Source organism: Tasmannia lanceolata, unplaced genomic scaffold, assembly GCF_043159265.1.
Source record: "Tasmannia lanceolata isolate RefF3 unplaced genomic scaffold, GAP_Taslan_0.1 ptg000037l, whole genome shotgun sequence".
NCBI classification, from domain to species: domain Eukaryota; kingdom Viridiplantae; phylum Streptophyta; class Magnoliopsida; order Canellales; family Winteraceae; genus Tasmannia; species Tasmannia lanceolata.
In genome coordinates, this window is record NW_027518714.1 from 55,609,588 (window position 1) to 55,630,605 (window position 21,018).

General features: G+C 38.2%; 1 protein-coding gene across 2 annotated transcripts; it reads right to left on the reverse strand.

Annotated features, from left to right (window-relative positions):
* Nucleotides 1–455: 455 nt before the first annotated feature.
* On the reverse strand, nt 456–18,694 carry LOC143862687 (coiled-coil domain-containing protein SCD2-like). Of its 2 annotated transcripts, none has more exons than XM_077373759.1 (17): nt 18,148–18,694; nt 17,093–17,265; nt 16,249–16,324; nt 16,125–16,166; nt 15,952–16,014; nt 13,568–13,617; nt 13,458–13,485; nt 10,901–10,975; nt 10,672–10,782; nt 10,516–10,576; nt 9,575–9,691; nt 9,285–9,403; nt 8,819–8,888; nt 7,074–7,115; nt 6,864–6,904; nt 1,674–1,800; nt 456–944 (listed from the first exon to the last, which is right to left on the reverse strand). In XM_077373759.1, exons 1-17 carry the CDS (start codon nt 18,502–18,504, stop codon nt 817–819), a joined length of 1,680 nt encoding a protein of 559 aa, XP_077229874.1. In that variant the 5' UTR covers nt 18,505–18,694; the 3' UTR covers nt 456–816. The 2 variants fall into 2 exon arrangements, with proteins under 2 accessions (XP_077229874.1, XP_077229875.1); XM_077373760.1 differs by having other exon boundaries at nt 17,093–17,261; nt 18,148–18,285.
* Between the last annotated feature and the right edge of the window lie 2,324 nt (nt 18,695–21,018).

The following is a 21,018-nucleotide window of genomic DNA, read 5'->3' on the forward strand; positions in this document are numbered from 1 at the left end:
TGAATGAGCGTGCAGAACAAAATGTATAGTGGGCCCACATTGATAGATGTGGGCCTAAAAACTATTCATTTTTTTGGTTCGGCAGTAGATAGGCTGTGCCCTAAAAATCGAGGTCATAGGATGATCCTAACCCTTCAATTTGTGGAGTTATTTTTTTTGTACAGTGCAGTCCAAAAAATGAGGACCACAAATTGAAGGGCTAGGATCATCCAATGGGCCCAATGTTTCATGAGAGAGAAGCCACTTCAGATGAATAAAATGAATAAGACAAAACCTGAGGCTATGAGGCTGCACTCTAATGCAAAAGCAGCTCCGCAAAATGCCTTCTCCAAAAAAAATCCTTCTATCCAAATAGGTTGATTCTAAGGCCATATGCAAGCTTCCATATCAAAAGAAGACAACCACTAACAACCCATACTGTATCAGATGAACAGACAGAGTCAAAGTGGAGCAGCTTTATAAGAAAAAAATGCTTATTCAATTTCAATCGAATGGGCCCCACTGAAGGCATGCATGTTTTGTGGTCCACACTACATCCACTAAGAAAAGGCTGAGCACCAACGGTTACAAAATTCAAAACATTCCAAAAACACACCAGAAAATTTCCACTCGATTACAACAATTCTATTTTGTTTTCTTTTATCAATCCTCTCATTTTTCATACAGTTGATTATACAAACCACCTTAAAAAAAAGACTCACTCTGGGTAGTAATACAACAGCGATCATAGCTCCCTTTGCCTCTGCACATAATTTATAAGGAAGCTAAGAACGAACAATCGGAAAATCAAAGAGAATAATGGCGGAGAGGGAATCGTCAAGTAGAGTTGTCCGATTCTGCAGCGTGTTTGTGATTAGCAGCGGCTTCGTCAATTTCCTTACGGGATGCTTCCCATAATTGTTGTTCTATTCCAAGCTTCCTAAGCTCCGTCAGACCTCTCTCAACTGCACATAAATAAAGCAACAAAAATATAGAATTAGCATTTTTGCTTTTACACGAGTGGTTTGAGAAGTAGAATTATAATTTTTCTCTCATGAAAGAATGACTAGGCAGAAGGTATGTTGGTCGGTGTGAACGATCAGTTCTAGGGTTCTACATTGAGACATGTATGTGAAATCAAGAACGTTGATCTTGTAGAAATCAAGAGGCAATCCACATGGTCTTTGTCCGAATGGCCATCCCATGTCTAGCTTTTCTTGGAAGAATCCTAAAAGAGGATTGATGGATGAAAGAACTAGGATCATCCAATCGCATAGACGCGACACTGGCAAGACCCAAGATTGATGGATGACAGACCTAGGATAATCCAATCACATAGACTCACCTAGGATAATCCAATCACATAGACGTGACACTGGCAAGACCCAGAAAGTTTGTTAGGAAGAAGCCAAGCAGCCACTGTTTTTTAGCATATTGTTATGTAACAATGTTATGCGAAAAAAGGTGGGTCCACCGCCAAAGATTGTCCTCTCACATTTTTAGAATCCAAATAGACTTGGTTTGACTTAGTTTGTATTGACTTGTACTTTGGGGCAGAGATTCAGAGTTCAATATCAGATTTTGATGAAATCAACTACTTGGTATGTACCAACCCGAGTGATCTCATCTCAAAAACAGTATTTTCTCCAAATGAAAAGCTAAACTGACTATAGATAAATTGGTAGATACTCTACCGTCTACAGCTTCGTGTGAAGTTGGTGACTGGCCACTACGGCTAATCCAAAACTGAAGGCGCTCTTCGGCAATATCTTCTTCCACATTATGAGATTTGGCTCTTCGCCAGAAATATGTAAGCCACGACTGCAAGAAAGCAATTATTGCATGTGCAAATTACAAACCTCGAAGATCAACAATGTTTATCCTACATGTATCTGTATCTTATATGATAGCCAAACCCTAGCAGATCAACCAGAAAGAGATAAAAGAATTTATACAAGAAGTATACTGCAAACCCAGTAGTCGTAATGTCCCATCATTCAGGTGCTTTATGAATTGGAGTCGTCTCTAGAATGTTTCATTGCATTTCCTAATGAATTTATCAGCCTCACTCATCACTTGTCTTTAAGGTCTCATTTTGTGTGTTACATTGTAGGGATTTAGTTGAAACCTCTAACGTGGCGTGCCAAATTTTCAGCCATCTGCTAACTATCAAACCATCAACAAGGTACCCAAGTCACATGTGGCTAAATTATAGGAAATGAGTTGAATCATGTTGTAACTGTCTTTCATATCAATTTCTATATAAAAATGTAGGTGGTGTGCCAAATTTTCAACCGTCCTCTAACTATCAAACCCTTAACATGGTACCCAAGTCAAACCCAGTTAAATAATAGGAAATGACAAGTTGAATAATGTTGTAACTGTAGTTCATCTCAGTTTCAATATAAAGAGGTCTTAATTTGCACTAATGACCATGTTGTGTTGAGATTTTCATATAAGTAGACCAAGACATTAGGTAAAGAAGTGAAGCTCCCCAATCAAGAAGTTGAGTTCATTTCTTATCAGGTATATTAAGATTACTGTATAGAGTTCACAAGCAAAGTACACTCGAGAGTCGAGAATCAGGAAAGTTCCCAGAGAGAAATACAGTGGGGGCCACATTGTTTGGGTGATCCAAAGCATTCATTTGATGGGCCCTTACATAGATAGGGGTGCCCAAATAATCAGCTCCATAGGATCATCCTAACCCTTCGATTTGTGGTGCAAATCTGTCCATTTTTGCCTCCACAAATAGAAGGCTGAGATGATCCTACGCAGCTGATTTTTTGGGCACAACCTATCTATGTGAGGGCCCATCAAATGAATGCTTTGGATCACCCAAACAATGTGGCCCCCAGTGTATTTTAAGCCTACGGAGTAGATAAGTTATCTACTTCGTGGAGTAGGAACTCTTTTCTCATAGATATACTAGTAAGGCAACCCGTGCGATGCGGGCGAGGAAGAAAAAATACTCCGCGCTCCACAATTGTAGGGACTGGACTAATAATAGGAAAAGAAGTACAGTTTCCTTGTACTCATCTCCAAGAGTCTAGGCAACTTCTATTAAATCCTAAAATCCCACAGCTTTCTAATCCTTAATCCTGTGGAGAAAGGAGCCAAAAAATAGCTACATTTTATAATCGTTGGAGAGAGGAGCAAATAAATAGCTACTTTTTGTAATGGTGAATCTTGTGGAGAAAAAATAGCTACTTTTTCTAATCATTAATCATGTGGAGAAAAGAGAAAAAAATAGCTACTTTTTCTAATCATGAATCGTAAAAGGAAACTGGGTATAGAAGGGGTGCCACGTGGCGCACCCACGTCGTCCAGGATTCTGTTATATATATATATATATATATATATATATATATATATATATATATATATATATATATGAGGAAAAGGATTGTGCGCTTGAGGGCCCAAACACATGGGTCCCACATTTTTTGTGCTAATCAAAACCATTCATTTGCAAGGCCCCATCATAGATAGGGTGCGTACAAAAAATCAGGTCCATTGGATCATCCTAACCCCTCCAAAAATGGACGGCAAAAATGGGCAGATTTGTGGCAAACAGTGTCTGTCCATTTTTGACCTCCACAAATGGAAGGGTTAGGATGATCCTATGGAGCTGATTTTTTGTTCATACCCCATCTATGTAAGGGCCTTTCAAATGAATGCTTTGGATCATCCTAACAAAGTGCGCATAATCCTCTCTCTCTCTCTCTCTCTCTCTCTCTCTCTCTCTCTCTCTCTCTCTCTCTCTCTCTATATATATATATATATATATATATATATATATATATATATATATATATATGGGATTTGCTAGGGACCATCGCAGAAGGCATTTGACGGACTGGCTGTTGCATGAGATAGATAGATAGATATAGGGATTTGCTAGGCAATTTCACGGAAAGCCATTTCACGGCTCACTTTTGCAGGAGAGAACAGACACACAAGCTCACCTTTTAGCAGATTTTGTCTTATTCATTTAATTTCATCTGAGGTAGCTGTTCTATCCTGCATAATTGAGCTGCGAAACGGCTTTCTGCAAAATTGGCCAGCAAATCCCATATTATACACAATTACACATTGAAATCTAATCTTTTTAATGAATTCTAATTCTTTTTAATGATATTCTTTTTTCGAAGTCAGGGTTATATGTTATAAATGTTCCTTCTTCTGAAGCTTCTTCTGCCTGCTTCTTTTTAATGAAATTCTAATTTTGTTTTTGCAAGAATTATGGGATGTTCATTGAATTCTCTGCCTGCTTCTTACCTTGGTCTTCCTTTGGGGGTAGGAAGACCGAATAAACACTTTTGGAATTAAATCATCCACAGAGTCGAGAGGAGATTAGATTCCTGGAAACGCAACTTAGTCTCTAAAGGAGGTCGGTTGGTTCTCATTAAAGCAGTTCTATCAAATATTCTGATTTATTTTCTTTCCTTGTTCAAATGCCCTGTACACACAGTGCTTAGAATTGAACAAATTCAAAGGACGTTTTTGTGGGGAGGTTCTCATGCCTCTGGTGGAATTTCCTTGGTTAAGTGGAACTTTGTGTGTCTCCCATTGAAAAATGGAGGTCTCGGAATAAGGAGAATTAAAGGTTTTAATACGGCTCTGTTGGGAAAATGGCTTTGGAGGTTTGGATCGGAACCCTCTACCTTATGGGTTAAAGTAATAGGGAGTAAATATGGGGTGAGGGAGGGGAATTGGTGTACTGCAGATAATTTTAAGTTCAAAGGTCTAACTGTTTGGAGGGATATTTTGAAGGTTGAGGTCTTATTTAGCAAAGGTATTTGCTTTAAGGTTTATGTTGGAGATAGAATTCATTTTTGGTTAGATCCGTGGTGCTCGGAATTTCCTCTTAAGGTATTATTCCCTGATCTGTTTTTGGTCTCTTCTCAGAAGGTGGCTTGGGTGGCGGATTGCTTTGAGAGGGTTAACTCGATAGTGGTTTGGAAGCCTAAGTTTAGAAGGAACTTTTTTGATAGAGAGTTGAATTCAATTTTAGAGTTGATGTCCTTGATTGAAGGGTGTTATATTAAGAGGAGGGGGGGCCGATTCCCGTGCGTGGTTTTGGAGTACATCCGGGTTTTTCTCTGTTAAATCTTTTTATCATCATTTGGTGTGTAGCAAAGTAGAGCCTCTATTTGCTTCGATCTGGAAGTTCTCTTGCCCGCCGAGGGTCTCCTTTTTTGCTTGGGCAGTATGTTGTGATCGTATCCAGACAATTGATTTCTTAAGGAAGAGAGGAATGACTTTGGTAAACCACTGCCCTTTATGTTTATCAGATGGTGAATCCATTGATCATCTGTTCATTCATTGCAAGTTTGCTAGAGATATATGGGGCTTTATTCTATCCCGTTTTGGGGTTCTATGGGTTCTCCCTAACACCATATCAGATTTATAAAAAGTTGGGAATGGTGTCCCTGGAAAAGAAAGGGTAAGATGCTGTGGAAGATGTGTATGTTGGCTTCATGGTGGTTCATTTGGAAGGAAAGAAATTCCCGAGTATTTGACGGTGTGGCAAAATCGTCTTATTGAATATTTATCAAGATCATTGCAGCAATCATTTCTTGGGCTCGAAGCCTTCCTTTGTTTCATTTCGTCTCAGCGTATGATCTATGGGAAGGATGGCAGATTATTTGTAAGGAGGGAGTTAATAAAGTCAAAATCAAGCAATCCTGGCTCCCTCCTCCAGATGGGATGTTAAAACTGAATTTTGATGGTTCATCTCTTGGCAATCCTGGTAATGCAGGGATTGGAGGGTTATGCAGAGATTCCAAGGGGGATGTTCTATGGGCTTTCTCGGGCCCCATTAGAGTGGCGGATGCTAATGAAGCTGAAGTGAGAGCAGTCCATCGTGGGATTAAGTTTTTGGATAATTCTCTGTTAGATGAGGTGATAGTGGAAGGGGACTCCTCTAATGTTGTTCGCTGGCTTCTGGGTGCGGCTTCTCCTCCGTGGCGTTTTCTATCTTTCTTCGAGGAAATTGATGATATAGTTCTTCACTCGTCTATAATGTTTAAGCATGTGAGGATATCTGCTAATTCAGATGCAGACTCCCTAGCAAGGGATGGTGTTTTTAGGACTAGTTTGGAGTGTTTTGATTATCTCCCACCTTGATTTTGTATCTTCGTTTTTCCTCTTTCTGTAATTTGCTTGAACCATCTTGGTTCATCTTTTAATATATTCTCTCTTTTACCGTCTAAAAAAAAATAGTAATATATATATATATATATATATATATATATATATATATATATAGTAATATAGTTATGATGCTAATTAGATGCCCTCGCAAAATACTAATTGTCATATTTAATTAGTAGCAGTGAAATAGTTAATGTGACTCAGTACATGTAACCCATGTCATAGGCTCCAGCACAGCCGGATCTGCATCTGCACTGAATACTGTAGTAAGCACTGTTGGTTTGTTCTAGAAAGCGCCTAATACGAAACAGTATAGAATAGAAAGAGAGCTCCACAGAACCTGGTAGTTTACAGAACCCTAAATAACAACCAGTCTATCTTCTTCCATAAACACGGTCCTTGTTTTTTATTCAAGACATGAAACTAGCTATTTGTTTGCCATAAATGAGTCTGCTTGTGGGAATCACTCTAGACAGCACACAACAGGAACTCCATCATAGGTCTTGAACAAATGCAGGAAAGAGGTTAATTGTTATGAATGCTAGGTATGAATGTTAGTTGCAAAGCTATCTCTATTCTTTAGCCAAAGAATGATAATCAAAATGAAACAATTAACCCCCAACTACAAATGAAAATTTAAGGTTATGACACCATGCGAAGGAGATAAATGATGTTGTAAATCCAAGAAAAGATCCAGGTAATAATTCAAAGAATTAACAGCATACCTGCTTGAAAAGAACATCTTCTGATTCCTCTGGACTTAATTCTGCAAGAAAATATAGATCTCAGGTTCATGTTCACTCTTTTTGTGAGACAAAAACATCTAAAATTAGTTGTCCGTTTCCGATAAGGAAGAATAGTGGCCTCAGAGTAAACAAATCAATAGATTCTAAAGCAGTAACATACTGCATTGAGCAAATAAAATATGATACTACCATATGCCTCCAGAAACTTTGGATCACCAGGGGATTTAATATCTGAGTACACAAAAAAGCAAAAGAAAGGTACACGTCAGTTGCATTTCATGGCATGCCTACTCTTTCAAGCTATAGATGTCATGAGTGAAACAAGCTCTCCCAAAGCAACAAGAATTAAAGAACTGCCCAAAATAGTTTCATTTGATAATATCCATCCTAATAAAATAAAGGGAAGTGATAGATCCGCCTCTTTGATCACCAGGAACACCCCATGTCAGTGTTTGTGGCAATCAGGGGCATTGAATTCTTCTGACATAAGTACAACAGCACCTCTTTAGTCATTGATACACTGACAGGGGGTGTTCTTGGTGATCAAAAGGGGCGGATATATCATTTCCCTAAAATAAATTGGCAATCAAGGTTGTTCAGTTTCTCCCAGCGAAAAGTAGCAGGTATGCCTACTTCAGTCAGCATTCATCTGGGTCATTTTTGTGATAGCCTATTTAGAAATTAGGGCGAGTTGGAATTGGAATCTGTATCTGTATCTGATCTTTATATGGAATCTGAATAGGAGGATAGGGCTGTGGCTAAGTATCAGGAGATTATGTGTCAGATGACGGTGAGTCGGTGAATGTTGCTTCTGTTTCATAAGGTGTTTATTCCTATCAGATCAATTCAACTTCCAAAGGTTGGAGACTTATTTCAGAATTCTCCAAATCCGGTAGGGAGGATGGTTCAAGTGAAGAAGTAGCTGAGAGATCCTTAATGGATAACAAGACTTAAAATGAGAAAGCAGCATAAAATATCACAATCAGCGATTAAAATATCAGATGTCGTGTTGGATAATACCCGCCGAACAGTGAATGTAATGTCTGATACATAGCAAATAATAAGTCTGTCTCGTCTGAAACACAAGTTGTATCAGACAATATGGTCTGATACTTAACGGATTTTAGGGTCCCCAAGGGATCAGTTATCTGATACCTATAAGCCTTAATCAGTATGTCCATGGTTTGAAAGAAGGAACTACAATCATTGGAATATATGAAATTTGATTTTAATTTTTCACAAGGAATACATGGAATCACATTATAGAAGCTCAAGTCAATACAGTTTATGAGAAATATACAAAAACAAACACCTTCCTAATGTGATTCCATATATTCCTTTTGAACTTGTGGTCGGATCAAAACTGAAGAAAATGTGTATATAGAGATAAAAGGACTAGGCAAAGATTAAATGATCCTTGCCAGGGTTGTCTCAAACAGCACACCTAATATTGCCATTTGTACCCGGAAAGGGGTATACTTGTCATTATATCAAATATATAGGGGCACCTTTGTCAATAAAAAAAAAGGAAAATGAGTTTAGCACTCCAGTGTTTTGATATGTCGCGAAAGCTTCTTGTCTTTTAGTGTTTAAAGGGCTGCCAAAAGGTTATTTACACAGTTCCCAAAAAGCTCCGACGCCAATTAAAAACAAAAGGACATGCTACTTTCTCGACATATCAAAACATTGGAGTGCTAAAATCATTTCCCTAAAAAAAGTGTCATTAATGTATTATTGTAAGTGGCATGAGAGTGAAGGCTGTTAGGAAGCTCCCTGAAATGGACCCTGTCTCCATAGCAGCTATCTAATTTATTTCTTTGTTAAAATCCCTGAAAAGAGCACGATAGAATTTTACACCTAATTCTTCTAATCGACAAGACATTGTGTACTAAAAGATAAGAGCCTGTACATCATGAGCTAATATTGAAACAAACCTGAAAAGGACTGCCGAACCAAATTGGGTCTTCGATGGTGGCCCAATGCAAGCACAACAGCATCCTCAACCTTGAAAACAAATATGTAAAGTAAGGCTTGGCACCAAATTCAGAATGCACAACATAGAAGTACAGAGTGAAATAAGCTAAAAAATTGAATGAAAAAACACAATTAAAAGCCCATGTCTAGAGAAAATATCCAAGGCTATTGACAGAATACATGGCTGCAGTTCTTTAAATTGGTAGCTAAGCTGGGATTGAACATGTAACCTCAAAGGTTGACGCATAAAGACTTGAACAATTGAGCTACAGGCTCAACGTCCAAAAAATGAGGTTCCATAGAGTGATGGCAGCAGTTAAAATTTAAAAGCGCTATAAAGAAAGGAAAAGGGAATCAGCATGCAAATGGAAAAAATGAATATGAATATAATGCAGAAATGGTAAACATTGAATATAAAAAAAGGACCTTTAGAGAAGCTAGCTCCCTTAAGCCCTTTTCAGCTGAAAGCATGTTCTCAATATTGCCTTCTCCAGTTATATCACTCAAATCCCACACAAGTTTACTTCTCTCCTGATCATCATTACCTGTTCAATGTTGTTAATATAAACGGCATCACATTATAGTGACCAAAGATATATAATCCATGAAACAAATATTGATACCGTGAACCACTATAATAACATTTCTAGCTTGCTAACGAGTAAAAATTAAAAATGAATGAAATGACACATAAACACCAATATTTGATGACTAGCCTTGGCTCCAAGATTCTTCCTTAGCTTTCTGTCCTGCAGAAATGACAACTTCCAAAGGGAGAGGCGCTAATGATGACCAGTGTTCGTGTTTTGTCACTGCAATCTCTGCATGGATTCCTACGAGCATAAAAGAAGCCCATATAAATTCAAAAAGAAAAAAGTTCAAAGTGAAAGTAAAATGCAGATGAACCCACTCAATCAAGGTCAAAATAAGCCAAGAATGAACAAATCCTGAACAAAACAACTGCCCAGGTAAATGATATTTCATATTTCAATCGTCAAGACACATCAAAGAATGCAGCACTAGATTGAGGATAAAAATATGGTAGGTATTGGAAAGGGAAGTGATATTTACATCCCCCACCCTAGCAATTCCAACCCCTTTTGTTTGTCTTTTTCTGAAAATAAAAAAAAAGTTCTAGTTTCTCCTATGTTTGCCTGTCGTTTTCAGAAAAAAACAAACAAAAGGGTGTAGAAATGCTAGGAAATGTGATGGAAAGTGGAATATCATTTCCTTATTGGAAAATTTCATAAAATTACCTGCATTAAATAAGTAGTCCTCTGTTAAAAGTGGGAAAAAAAATGTCATGGACCCAATAAAAGAAAAGGCTATTTCTAGAGAATTAATGGGTCAAGCATGGAGGCTTCTTATTATGTATTACAATGACAAAAATGTGAGCGGTCAAGGGTCAAGGCCCTCCAATGTAGAGTTTACAATATAGTCCAAGCTCATTTGGATGGGTGTTCATGTGTGCAAAAATGCATGTATAACAAGTGTTAATTACTGGTTTGGTAGAGTAAAGCGAGAATTTACATATTTCTCTCTGCTATTTCCCATTCATTGAGAATCAAAAGCCCAAAAAGCTATGAAATTCAGAAACAAACAAGGATAAGCCATTTTCATCTTGATGGGAAAACTACAATTGTAAGAAGTAGTTTACCATGACGAACAGCTAAACTCCAATAGCGAGCAAGCCAACACCTTTTAAGAACAACCTCTTCCTGGAATGCAGATCTAGTAAGATAAATAAATCACCAAGTAGCATGTGAAGAATCACATAAATCTCCAAATAGAACTTGCCACGCAAAGTACAAACCATCTCTTCCTGACTCAGGATCATTCTTTGTGTCATAGAACGAAGAGCTTTTGATTCAGACTCTGCTTCTCGTAGCTGCTCTGCAGCAGATGCAGCCTCATATTTTGCACCCTGATTCAAATGAATGGAATGCATTAACCTATGGTGCACACCAGGCACTACCTGATTGCAGCAAGACATAAAGAACTTAATCGTAGAACAAACAGGCATATAGTATAGTATAATTTACCTCAACTTCCAATCTAAGAGCTGCAACTTCTTCATCTCTCCCATCCTTAGTTTGTTTGGAAGCTTTAAGAGCAGCCTGGAGCAAAAAATTGATCTCAATGCCCCTAACTAGCATACACAAGCAAAAAAAAAGGGAAAAACACTGTGCCCAAATATCTAAAGAGCAAGGAAGCGGATATAGAAGTGCTATATTCCTTGATTTTTAATACACCTGAAAGAAACATGTATAGCTGTTTTGAGATTCGGCCTGCTGTTTTTTGAATAGTTTTTGCTATGATTTGGCCGACACTTTGAATTTATTGCCGACATACGTGTCGTGTCCGACACGACACCGTGTCCACATGTGTCGACACTCCTTTAGACACTTCAAGTGTACTGCTAGAAGTGTCAGTTACTTTATATGTATGTATGTGTATGAGTGTGACTATTTCTAGATGTTTAGGGGTTGCCATGTTAGATACCGCCTACTTCATCTTGCCATATTTCAAGCGTGGTAATTAATTCCATAACCCGTCGATGTTCGAGGGTCGAGGCGCTCGGGTTTTTATTAAGAGAGTATGGGTTGTGCTTTCATATAAAAAAAGTTAAGAAGCAAATACGTTTATTGGGAAAATATGCAGGATTCGCATTTCAAAAGAGACAATGATGAATCGGATTCGCCCACTACGACAAGAATCCAGGTGTGTCCCACGTGAATCCATGTCCGATTCGGATGCGGAGAGGTGTCGACACGGATTCGGCAGAGGGGGGCAAAGAATCCATGCAACATTGGGAGTCGCAAATGGCAAGATACCAAGATCTGACAACACCTAAATCCTAGTCGTGATAAAAAAAAAAAAAAGAAAGAAAGAAAGAAAAAAGGCCAGAGAAAAGAAGCGCTGGTCAAAAGGTCTTAACTACAAGATGACATTCAATGAAATACTCTGATTTATTTAGAGACCATCATATCCTACTCATTACTCTACAACTCTTCCCTAAAATACTATGCTTTACAAGACTATCATATCGCACTCATTACTTGCAATTATTCCCCAAAGAAAAACACCTCTAACTCTCTCAATTTGTACTACAACGAGTTTTGTCCATTTTGGAATGCAGATACTCAATTTTTATCTGCACAATTAACCACATAAGATAATTCCTATACCTCATTAAATATAATTTATATTTTTGGATTCTTCAATATTATCTTACGCAAATAAAACGGGAAAAAAACCGTTTCCTAAGTCCACATTGAGGCCACCGCTTCTTTACTCCTGCTTCCACTCTCACTTTGTCCAACTAAGATCTTTATAGACGGTGATCACTGGTAACATCAAGGTAATGTAAGTCGTGGGTGGTTGTATAATAGAAGAAATAGTTTAAAAGGTCTGTTACAATGAGTGAGAATCAGAGACTGTGATGTTACTCGCAAGTTTTCATAGATCACTAGATCATAAGCAACTTCTACAATAAGTTAAAACAGAACAAAAGGAAAAGTTTCTATTATGATCCATATAATATAAATGATTATAGAAAGCATAATGATTTCCATAGGACAAGAAGAGATAAAACACTCGATAGAGACATAATAAGATCAGAATGACAGAAGTGCTTCATAGCATAATAAATGGCATAAGAAATAATAGCCTAATTTAAGACTAATCTACCCCTAGGGTGTCAGTGGACATTAACGGCCAAAGTGTTCAAATTTAATTGGACAATACCAGATATGATTCAGATCCATATCAGATATGATTCAGATCCATATCCTGAGGTCTGAAACTGTGCCAGATCGAACCCAAACATAGCCACAGCATCTGTTAGAGCATCTTAAATCTGATTAGAGGCTGCTAATGTATGAAAATACTCTTCATATTGCAAATAAAAGAGTATTTATGAATGGTAGTTTTGTCATATAAAATCCCTAATCAAAATTATTTTCCCTCATTTCAAAAGAACGAAGTCTCTAGTATCTCAGCCCTAAGCTCTAACCAATTAGGCATTAACCTAACTCTAGAGGCTAGACGCCTGTATGCAGTTCAGATTAATTCCTTTTGTTTACAAGCATTATTTTACTTGTTTAGAAATTTAGATTAGTCACAGATAAGGGGGGACTTATGCAACGGAATAAACTGCATAGACGCACTAATAGTGGAAAGAACATTCAAACTTTTTCAAAATTCCATCTGTGTACAATTTAGGTAGGACATAGGACAGTTTGATGGATGGTCTGATTTGAAATGGATCGATTCCCAGACACTAAAAGTAGGATCTGAAGAACACTCAAAATAGGATTTGAAAGGATTGTGACCCAGACATATGTGGGATCTGATCTGAATTGGATCTATTGACCCTAGCCACCCCTCATGCTTGTGTGTCTAAATATACATTTACATAGTGGTAATACGGTAATACCTTCAAATAGTAATACATGTTAGTGATAATACCTTCAAATAGCAACAAATGTTTTTCTAATATTAATTTGGAAACAAGAAAATTAGCCATAAAATGAATGTGCTTCGTCAGCACTCTTTTATCTTTTGAAACCCACGTCCAGGTAAGTGCTCCACAATTACCTCTCTTTGACGCAATGCTGCCTCCTTTCTGCAAATGAATAGCATAAGATGACTTAATGTATATATAAAAAAATGGCAAACATAAAGTATCAGTAAACCCCAAAACTTACCTGCTCAACAACTTGGCTTCCAGAGATACCCCTTCTCCCAGAGCAGCAACCTATAAAATATCAGATTTCAAAATTTAAAAGAGGAAAACATCAGGCATTGTAACTCAAATATCAGTATCTTAAAAGGTGAAATTATCTAACAAATTCAGAAGAATATAGAGTGCAAAACACTAGGTCCTTCGAAGATAATTTAGGTCTCTAGAGGCCTTCTTTTGGCTTGAAATTTTAGGGTTTCATTATTCCTGCTTACATGGATTTATGGTAAATGATAACTGGTTCTACAATTAACTTTGTGGTCTTTAAATTTAATCTCATTTGAAAATCGTAAATGGTGTTTTACTTTCTAATTTGTGTGGTAGGGGTCTTTAGGTAATTGTTTAAGATGAGGAATTTTAATGAGTATTGTTTCTATGTCAGCAGAATTCTAGTAATTCCTGATGGAAGCTAGGAGTTAGTTTAAGTGGTTTCATTGGGGACCCTCAAAGGAAAACATAAAAACATTGGAGGGTGTCTTTCTATGTTTTTATTGAGAGTCCCAGCCGGATTAAGAAATCAAACATATCATGTCTTAAAGAGTTTGGAATAGACTAGAATAGAAATTTTGGGTTACTTGAACAAATTAGGGGTTTAGGGGATCATATAAAGTTGCAAGACATTTTGTAATGGATGGTTATGTTAATAGATTTTTTTTGGTTTAACCTTTGAAGCTTGGTTCCTGCTAGAATCTTATATTTGCTCATGATTATTCACATTTCACTTAAATTTATCTCCTTCTCAACAAATCAGATGCATTCTCTACTTTCTCTTCCGTCCATACTCTTGTTGTTGAGCACTTAGCTGCACATAACTTGTGCCTATGAAGAGGTGAAGATGGTGACTGGTGAGTACACCTACCATGATTTTCGAGCCTTTTTTTATAATCACATGGCATCTACCATCATTTCTCCTACCCACATACGTCATCGCAAATCGGAGCCACAGTATGGTGTTTGGGCCCGTCTCTTGATTTTCCCTTCTCTATTGTTCATCTGCCGTTGTTGTGGTTGTAATTTTCAGTTTATTTCCATCATCATGGATCCTCCTATCATCATGACTCCACCACCTTCGAGTCCCTCTTCTAGTTCTTCATCTTCTGTGGAGGCTCCTTTCTCACAAATGACTTCCATCAAACTCGACAGGTCCAACTATCTTCCTTGGCATATAGCTGTTGAGACCTACCTCCTAGCACGAGGTAAGGTTGATTTTATAGAGCGTGATCTTCCACGGATCCCTCATATGCTAAGTGGCGGCAGAATGATGCACTGATCCGCACTCTCCTCTAGAACATTATGGAATCTCACGTAGCTGGCACGGTGATATGCCTCAAGACTTCCAAAGACATTTGAGAGCATACATCTACTCTCTATTCTGGGGTTGATAACCTCACTCGTACCTGTGATGTGTGATGTCTACCCTGAGTGGATGAGCCTCCGGCGTGAGGCAATATATTGCACTTAGTCAGCGGCTGGATTTATGTATGCCTTTCACAGTCGATCTGACTGTCCTTGCCAAGCGCCAGGAAGACCTCCGTGTTGTTTAGTTACAAAGCAAATATATAGAGATTGGCTATCATTTCATCCCAGAGAAAGTAGAAAGGGTGAGATTCTTCCATAGTATTATGTCACGATGAAATTGGAGACATCTTTACAGAGGGGCTTGCTACAAATCATCATTAGCATCTAGTTGACAAATTGATCATGTTCAGAAAAACATAACAAATTGAGAGGGGGCTGGTGTTAAAATAGTCTCATGTACACCATTCTAGGATGAGTAGTTGTGCTTCATTAAGGGCATTTTAGTCTTCGGCACTATAGATAAGATAATGTAAAGCCATATTAAGAAGTTAATGAAATAGTTTACAATCCCTTCCCATGACTTGTCTTCCCTCTCTTCTCTCGACTTCTTCTACAACATGTGAAAGACATAAATTCAACTAGATTTTACAATAATATCATTACAACAATACAACTCAACTAAGCCTTTGTCCCAAACTAGTTGGGGTCGGCTAATATCATTATAACAATGTAAATACTAAATAGTATATAAATAACATCAGGGAAAAAAGATGATAAATTATGTCTTTTCCTTAACATCCATGCTGATTGTTTCCTAGACATCTTTTTGCCAAAATAGAGTATCCTTGGCACTCAGCCTCTCATACCGGACAAGCATATGGAGATCGTTTGCCTCAATGGGAACTAGAGGCTAGAGCCAATTAAAATTTAGCAATTGAAAAAGGAATTACTTAGCAGAAGTACTCATTTTTCACTTCGTGCTCTTAGATAATCGTATCACGTATATCAAAACGCAATTAATAAATATAAAGGCAAACAATAAGAAATGACCTGTTTCTCAAGCTCCCTAGCTCTGGCCTCTGCTTCCTCCCATTTCTCCTCAGCATGTTGAAGCTGGATGGCACATTGCAATGTGAATGTGATGCAGATACCGCAAACTATGTTGGGGAGTAAAAGAATGACTAAACCCTTCACTTCTTTGGAAAAACAAAAAAGCAACGCACCTTGTCACGGATATTCTCATTCTCTTCTTGTAGCATATCAAGCTGCAGTTTGAGAAGAAATATTTAATGCCAAAATTTTAAAGGACTACAGTATCAAATTTCATCATATATGAAAGTGAAATACCTCATCTCGAAGTGCAGAAGCCTCACGCTGATTTCCTGATTCTTTTGCTTTCAGATGTCCCATGTCTGCTGTAAACCTGTAGCGTATGTTAACAGCTAGTATGCAGCCTATCAAAAGAATGTCAAATCGATCACCCTAATACCTATGTCAAATTGAAGAATTATCAACTTTGTTTACAGTGATAGCATTCATTGAATACATAAATGTGTTTGTAATCACATGCAATAGAAGAAGAAAAATCAAGACAGTTCTTCTGATCACTGGTAGAAAAAATGAAAAACCAATTCCATTGACTGTCTCAATAGCCCAGCCTTCTGAAACCTTAGCATCCATCCCTTATCTACCCTAAACCCCTCGATTAAGTTCTGTTTGTGCCCTAAAACACTTACCCATATAATTCCCTTGACTATCTCAATAACCCAACCTTCTACATCTGCAAATACTTTTACAAACTGCCATTATGCCTGCTCCTTCTATCATATCTAACACTACATCATCTAGATTTATTATCCAAGCCCACCCTTATTTATCTGTTACCTTAACAACCAGTCCCGACAGTCCTTAAATTCGTACTGTGGACCTCACCTATTTCCTTTACTCCTACTTTCTCCCCTAAACGATCTCACCTAGATTTGAACCTATAACTATAGAGATTGTTTTAGTTGACTGTCTCTTACATCTCACTGGTATTAGAGCTACAATTTAGTGATCCATTGTTACCTGTCCTACATCAATTTGGCATCAGAGTTACATGAGAAGTCATTCCTTGGCATCCGTCCTATATCTTACATATATGAAGAGAACTTTGAAAATTACCCATCCTACATCAAAGAGATTCCATTACCTTTTCTCCCTTCGACGATCAACAGGAGGTTCTACCGGTGGTATAGAAGTTGGAGCCCTAAGTGAGGTTCTACTAGGTGGCACCATCGGCGTTGGACGAACAGCTACCGATGATGGCCTTCCAGTTGATGAAGAGCGTACTGATGGAGTATGCTCCATAAAGTTCCGACCTAACTAATTAAAATATGGCAAAATCCAATTAGCCAATAAATTAGTGCTGAATGTAGAACACAAAGACATCAAAAATCTGAAATTTAATGAAAAGTAACACATTGGGTAAACAAAAAAGATACAGATACAAATGACGGGTTATTATTTTCTAATTACCATAAATAAATAGATAACTAAACCAGATTCCAGTTTAAAAACCAAAATCGTCAACTCCTATATCTAAAACGAAATTGTGTCGAAATTTACAGACCTGAATTCTGGCCCTAACTTTTGATTCAAGAAGGATAGATCAGAAAACCGTGAGAATGAAAGCTCAAAAAATGTATTTTCGAAAAATCATCCACTACGATATCTGAAAATTATAGATCTGAATTTTGGCCCTAAATTTTGATTCAAATAGGATAGATCAGAATAGCATCAGAATGAAAACTCAAAAAAATGTAGTTTCCAAAAATTTGATACTGGTATAGTTAAAAAAATATATAGCAAATCAGCTAAACTATAGATTAACTGTCAGCAGAAAACTTCAGTTCAAAAAACGATCAAATCCGAATCAGACTTTTTTTTAACTTTAAAGACTTCAAAGTCATCAAATTTCAAGACTAAGACATCCCCACTAGAGTTCTATTCAACTAAGACATCAAATCTAAATCAGATCCCTATCATTTTTTGATAGATTCATTAGAAATCACACACAGATTAACAAAATTCGACAAAATTACAGCAAATTGGTTAATCACTTCAGGACTAAAACACTCGACTAGACTTCTACTCAACTAAAACACCAAATCCAAATCAGATCCCTACCATTTCCCAATAAATCCATCCAAAAAAAATCTCAAATTAACACAATTCAACAAAATCACATCAAATCAGTTAAATTACCGCAGGAGACGGAGATCTAGTCTGCCTAACAGACGAGATCGCCGGAATACCATTCCCACCACCACCACCACCACTATTCAAGTAAGCCGGAGGAACATTGGACCGGAATCCAGTCAGATAATCATCCTCATCTTCATCATCTCCAGCAGTCTGAGACGCCATGACCTGCGCAAGCCTCTGTGCCGCGGCCTTTGCCGCAACATTTTGAGTCCTCTTTATAGTTGAAAAACCGGTGGTGGAAGCAGATCGGGAGTGGTGGTGGGCCGGAGACATGGCCGGAGATGATGAACCGGTGCTACTCGAACCGCCACTCCTTTGACGAGAGTAGACTGGGCTCCCGGTTCGTCTCCGGTCCATCTCTATTTATAGAAGAGTGAAAAAAAAAAGCCCTAGAAAATTTAGAGGAGGCTTTTAGGAGAAGGAAAGGCGGAGGAACGGGCGATTGATTTCCGTCCGATTTGAATCGGACGGAGAGGATTTGTTGGGAGGGGAAAGAGAGGAACGGAGGGGCGGAGTGTTTTAAAAGATAGTGGAGATCTGGAGGGGAATCTAATCTTAAGCTGTGCTTTGTTTTGGCTTTTTTAACGTTTCGGGTTTCTGTGAAGAGAGAGAGAGAGAGAGCGCGCCGATATTTTGAGTTTCGGCATCTTTATCGGGATGGGAGAGCAGTTGTCGGTAATTTGTCACATCAGACGTGCATACGTAGGAGAAAGGAAAGGTACAAGTGAGGCCTACGTGGGACCGACCACGAGGATTAGTATCAGATGGGAAGTGATATATGAGGAAATAGGAATTATATGGTGTAAGACCTTATAATCCCGTATTTTTTTTCAAAAAGTATTGTAGGGAGTACAGTATAGGATGATCCAAACCGTCCATGTGATGGGCCACAAAGTAAATACGTTGTGCTCAAAAAATCATTTATATAAGATGATCTGAACTGTCCGATCTATAAAGGAACTACATATTATGGAAACCTCTAAAGATTCCAAAGGAAATGATTTTTTGGGAACAACCTATTTACGTTGAGTTCCATCACATGGATGGTTTGTATCATCTTATAGTACGGTTCGTACAGTACTTTCTGAAAAATACGGACCATAAGTGATTACACCATATAAAATCTCATGATATATTAACCCCTTTTCTTGCTTGGGAGAAAAACCTCTAGTGTATTTATGAGTTTATGACTACTCTTTTACAATGGAGGGGGCTGTCCCGAGCAAGAAATAGGGGTGAAAGATGTCTAATTTACCTAGTGCATGATATCGTTTTCTCATGGACTATCTTTCATGAACATTTGATCTTCGAGTTTCACATAGTGTATGTGATCACTTGCTCCATGTACTTAACAATTTCTAGAATAGCTTCTAGAGAACATAATTAGTTATCCACGATCGATGAAGACATATCATTGATCAATGCTGTTACTCCCAAAATCAGTAACAAATGAGGCAGTGACAAAAGAGGGGATTTGGCGCGTCTAGATTTCTGAGTGGATCCAAAGACTATGACCTGCACAGGATAACACGAGGTCACAAAACTAACCCAGAGCTGTAACTCCGGAAGGGCCCTTTGACATTCAAGTAATTGATGGGCACAACTGAACAGGTAAACGCTATGAATAGTGATATTTTGGGATTCGAGTCCCTTACCTTATCTTCATGAGGGTTATTTATAGAGAGGGCTTTGGGGGTTGGCTTACCCTTTGGGACAGGTATCAACCTGCTAGTGGACTAAGCCTTACTCTTATTTTCATACCCTTGGACATGTGTACAATCATGGTTGGGTGAGATCTATGCTTGGTCCTTCCTTTTTAGGTTGCAATGACCCAACTACCCTTCGCGGAGCGATGGAATTATGGGCCGCCACTGGTGCCATGTGTCGAGTAGCGATTGGGGCATTCTTTTGTACCCCATCAAATGCTAACAACTTTTAGAACATGTATCAGAATACTAATCTACCAAATATCAAACTACAGAAAGAAAAAATAAGGGGGGGGGGGGGGGGGGGATCGGCACTTGCCAACCCCTAATTCTCCTTACACATAACAAACGATTTATAACATGAGAGAAACCCAAAGGTAAGTTCTGCTAGCAAACTTTCATTACCCAATTCAAACGGACACAACAAAAATCATTTATACCGTCAAACCCAAAAGTAAGTTCTAATAGCAAACTTTCATTCATACACCCATTACCAAGGAGTTGTTGGGTTCTGAACCCATTACCTACTCTGAGGCAATAGCGGAATATGTGAAAATAGTAACCGAGTTGAGGATTGAATATAGAACCAACAAATAGCATCTTCCTGCCTTAGTCCCTGTTTTTTTCTTGCTTTTTTTCTTAAAACAACAAAAATACCCTCCCAATGCTAAGTGGTGTGTAGAGATTTGTTCGTTTCCTCTCACGATTAGGCAGCTGTAGGGGAGCACTCAAGATAATAATTTCATCAGCTAACGGGAAAAGTGAGACGTGACTCGTAAAGCAGGTTTCTATCTACTTTTTACCGGTGCAACTACTTCAATCCGGTCTCTCTCTCTCTCCAACATGCATGAACGGTTTGTGGGCCCAATTAATTTGTTTTAATCTGTGAGCAAGGTAGGCCACACCATAGGATGCTCCAAACCATCCATTCAATGGACCACAATGTAAATAGGTTGCACCCCAAAATATCATTGTCAAAGGATGATCCTAGCCCTCCGATCTAAAGAGAAACTGCAAGTTATAGAAACCTCTATAGATTGGAGGGTTGCGATCATCCCATGAAAATGATTTTTGGGGCACAACCAATTTACATTGTGGCACATCAAATGGATGGTTTGGATCATCCTATGGTTCATGTCGTACAGTAACATTAAGGCGCCCAATT

What these genes read in the sequence shown, in the direction of transcription:
- LOC143862687 (XM_077373759.1), bottom strand. Translation starts at nt 18,504, where the DNA reads ATGGACCGGAGACGAACCGGGAGCCCAGTCTACTCTCGTCAAAGGAGT. An exon ending in GATCGTCGAAGGGAGAAAAG is followed by an intron (nt 16,325 to 17,092) that starts GTAATGGAATCT and finishes CATACGCTACAG; the next exon opens with GTTTACAGCAGACATGGGAC. An exon ending in CAGCATTGCGTCAAAGAGAG is followed by an intron (nt 10,976 to 13,457) that starts GTAATTGTGGAG and finishes TTTTTGCTCCAG; the next exon opens with GCTGCTCTTAAAGCTTCCAA.